Source organism: Cyprinodon variegatus, unplaced genomic scaffold, assembly GCF_000732505.1.
Source record: "Cyprinodon variegatus isolate N-32 unplaced genomic scaffold, C_variegatus-1.0 Scaffold81, whole genome shotgun sequence".
Taxonomy (NCBI): Eukaryota; Metazoa; Chordata; class Actinopteri; order Cyprinodontiformes; family Cyprinodontidae; genus Cyprinodon; species Cyprinodon variegatus.
The window spans coordinates 1,654,943-1,659,212 of NW_015150534.1; the positions used below are offsets into that span (position 1 = coordinate 1,654,943).

Here is a 4,270-nt window from a genome sequence, read left to right on the forward strand (position 1 = left end):
ACGTATATATATATATATACACACACGTATATATATGTGTATGTATGTTTTTGTGTGTGTGTGTGTGTAGTTTTCTTTAAAATTTCTGCATTTCAGATGGAGTTTTAGGAATAGAATCCTTTTTAAATTGCATTATACAGATTTCTACTGGTCTGCCGGATGTTTTGATTGGGCTTGAAGTTAAGATAATATAACCTATGATACACAATCTTAAAAAAAAATATATAATTTGTAAAACTCAATCTCAAAAAGCAAAATTTGAAAAATCTAAAATCTGTAAAAAGAATTAAAAAAAATATCAAAATTGAAACAAGAAAATAAAATTTGAAAAAATTTAATATGGAAAATGGACTGTGGTGTTGGGCTGTGGCTCTGATGATTGGGGGGTCGCAGTAGTTTAAGTGCTGATGTCAAGGGGGGAAATGTGGATTTTGGCCTGATGTATTTATGTAGGAATGTATATGGGTTGTTTACATGTATGTATGTAGATGTAGGTATGTATGTATGTTTTAGCCGATATCCAGCACCAAAATGGTGGTATCGGTGCCCTATTTGCTGGTACTTGCCGATACCACCATTTGAGAGCCAAAAGTTTATTCCACTATTTTCACCCATTCCAGGTAGGCAATAAAAGTTCTACTGGATTCTCTTTGCTTTAGTCTTTTTTCTTCTTCACAAAGGTAGACAGCAGCTTGACAAAGCCATGATGGCAAGTATTCTACATCCAAGTAGTCTGCAGTTCTTCATATATAAAAATACACATTAATTTCAAACAGATGGTATCGGTTATCATATATATATATATATGTATATGTATATATTTTTTGTCTACTTTAAGTTAATTTAAGTGCAATTAGAGGCAGAGGGAATGATAAGTTTTACTTCTTCATATCCCTTTTCAGTTAATTTGCATTAATGCGTGTCACTTCTCTGGCTGTAGATGCCGACAGGTTTATTCGGTGGAGATTTTTTTTTCTATTTTAAGGTTCAGCTGAATTTAGTTAGTTTGGAAACTGGTGCTTATTTTGGTTTATGTTAACTAGTCTTTTTTGTGTGTGTTTGGTTGATTCATTTATTGATGTTTGTCAAATTGTCTGTTTGAAATTGTCTGAAAGAAATTCCTATTCATTCATTCAAAGATAAATAGGAAAAAAAATGATAAAACATCAAAGTTAATTTTTTTGCATTTTTCTTTCAAATTTTTTTTTTTTACAAAAGGGGTTCTTGCTTACAACAATATTGGATCAAAATTCACTCCATATCCTGTCCACCCTGCTTCACTTTTTCCCCAATCTGTAGCTTTTGTCACAAGTTGTTTGAAATGAATTTTTTCAAAAAGATGTTTTTCTCACATCAGTCCACAAAGTCCACGACGAGCGACCAATACCCCAGCTCCTTTTACATTATTTTGATTATTTAAAGCAAACAAATGTAAAAAAAAAAAAACAGTTTCTTCTTACCAGAGATCGACTGATAGAGGAATTTTAAGGCCGATGCTGATACCTATTGTTGAGCTGATATTATTGGGTAGATTTTGTTTTAGGTAGATGTTGCTTTACATGATTAATGTGACACAATAATAAAAAAATTTTTACACAAGTCTCAATTTAAATAGAAAAATTAACAAATAAAAGAAAACATTTACAATAGAAATCCAACAGCAATGCAGGCGGATCATTTTCTCCTGAATTGGGGAACATATAAAAGCATCATTTGAACCATATAAAAGAATAAAACTGTAATTTAAGCCAAAACCATTATTGGCTGATGTACTGGTCTATCTCTACTTCTTCCTTAGGTAAAAACCTTAAATAAAAACCTTTACCAATGAAAACAAACAAACTTTTATTTGATTTAATCTTTTATTTTCCAGTTTAACAGACTTCACCTTGATTTCTGTGTTTGTCTTTTTTTCTAGATGGTTCTTTGGCAAAATGACACGACGTGATTCGGAACGGATGCTGCTCAGTTTAGACAACAGAAGAGGGACTTTTGTGGTGAGAGAGAGCGAGACCACCAAAGGTCAGTCTGTCAGATACTAAAGTCAGAGAAAGGATTTCTTTAGATTGTGTTATCCTCTCATAAAACTAAATCACAAAAGCACAGTTTGAAAATCACAACACTTTATGTCTGTTGTTACATAGCAGAAAGGTTCTGCTAATCAACAGCATCCATAGAACAGCCCTTTTTATTCCTTTGCACTGATTTGGATTCTTTAGAGTAACTGCTGATGAACTAAAAACAGCTGTAAAATTGATTAATTTTTTGGTTTTAGTGAACATGCAACATCATGGTCAGCTTTTTTCATTTATGCGGCAATAGCTGACTGCTTGCATACTAAGTTTTTCTGAAAGATAATTTGATTCCCGCCTCTTTTATTTGTTATTTTTGTGTTTTGCATTTTGTTTTTGCACAATTTCTGAGTAAACACCTTAGGATCATACTCCAGGGGCCTGGAGTAGCTGCATGTAAAATTTAATTGAATAAAACGAACCATTTTAAAACCGATTAACTGGAAACCTTGATGTTAGATTTAAAGATTGACTGATTGAGGGTTTTTTAGGCCGATTATTTTGAGGTCAATGTTATGGATTTTGGGCCAATTGTTGGAGCCGATATTCCTTTATGATAGCTGATATTTCCTTTCTTCTGACCTTTATATATCAAAAGTGACTGAATGATAAGGAATGTTACACAAATCTCAACTTAAACAGAAATAAACTTTCTTAACAAATCAAAGAAAACATTAACAATCAGCACCGGTCACTACAATACCAGGAAAAAAAGATAATGGACGGAATTAACTTGCTTTGGGAAACAGATTAAAAGGTTAGATTTTTTTTTTTTTACTTGATGATTTTCAAATTATGCAGCTGATAAATAAAGATGAATGTAATTTGTATCTTAAGTGGAGAATGTAGAGAAAAACCCCATTGAGCAGTTTGATTTCAGCCTGAATAAAGAGAAACAAAAGGGGGGAAAAATTGTCTGAAAGTAAACTTTGAGCCATAAAACTTTCCCCCTCCAGCTTTGCTCTCCTAAAATCATTCTTTACCCTTTAAAACCAAGTGTATCATGTTGATACATGAGTTCTTGACACCTCTGCATCATCAGTGCGATATTTCTTTAAATGAAAACCCAGACGTACACAAACAGATGCACAAAGTGAACAGAACATCAATAAACCATTATACAGAAATGTCTACTGAATTACAAATAATGAAAATAAATTACCCGATTTAACTAATGCCAAAGGCAGTTTTTTTTTCTTTTTAGAAAGTTTGATGAAAATTCTTATTAAAAAAAGAATAGAATGGAGTCATGGTGGTCAGGGATTAAAATGTTGGAGGTGATGCGTCTGTAAAGTAAGGAAGCATCTGATAGGCAGCTGGTTCATCCCTATTTGTTTGTATATGTGGGAGGATGTGTGCATATATCAGCACAGAGTGGAGCGAGGACATGTGAGGTTCAAGGTAAATCATGTGGGTTTGAAAAAAAAAATAGGGTTCAAACCATTTTTTAATCATTTTTGGTCCATGTTTTAGTCCTCAGCAGCAGTGCAGGTTTTTCAGGGAGAGAAAACAGCCTGAAATGAAGGAGGGTGAAAAAAAAAAGACAGAATTTAGGTCAGTGTGGAGCTGAAGCTAAGGACTGTACAACCACAAGCCACATCACCCAGTTCAAACACAGAGGAAGGGGGGGAAGTGGCCTTGAGCTGCTCCCTCTCTCTGTTAGGTGCTACTAGTTCTCCCTCTGGTGGTGAAACAAAAACATTACAGCTTGTAGGAAAAATAATGTTTTTGTTTTTTTTCCCTCCAAGGCGCCTACTGCCTGTCAGTGTTGGACTATGACAACACCAGAGGGCTTAACGTGAAACACTACAAGATTAGGAAGCTGGACAGCGGGGGCTTCTACATCACATCCCGCACGCCGTTCCCCAGCCTGCAGCAGCTCGTCAATCATTATCGCAGTGAGTTGATGGAGAGGCTTACGGAAGAGGATTAGGGCCACTGGAATAAAAAAAAACTTAACTGATTTTTAAATTTTATCTCAGTTTAGTATGGGAAAAAAGAATTCTGAGATTAAAGTCTGAATTCTGCCTTTTTTATTGTCGGAATTCAGACAGATTTCTGGGAAAAAAGTCAGAATTCTGAGATTAAAGTCAGAATTCTGAGATTAAAGTCTGAATTCTGAGATTAAAGTCAGAATTCTGCCTTTTTTATTGTCGTAATTCAGACAGATTTCTGGGAAAAAAGTCTGAATTCTGAGA

The 4,270-nt window shown here is 34.3% G+C and overlaps 1 protein-coding gene across 1 annotated transcript in view; it reads left to right on the forward strand.

Moving 5' to 3' along the window:
- The window catches only part of LOC107083711 (proto-oncogene tyrosine-protein kinase Src-like), a gene marked incomplete at its 3' end in the record, with an annotated part of 66,929 nt that overhangs the window by 54,946 nt on the left and 7,713 nt on the right, over window positions 1-4,270 (forward strand). Inside the window, exons 4-5 of the mRNA XM_015373132.1 lie at window positions 1,859-2,022; window positions 3,821-3,970. Of these exons, the coding sequence (XP_015228618.1) occupies window positions 1,859-2,022; window positions 3,821-3,970 (314 nt within the window). The remainder of the gene's footprint in view (window positions 1-1,858; window positions 2,023-3,820; window positions 3,971-4,270) is intronic.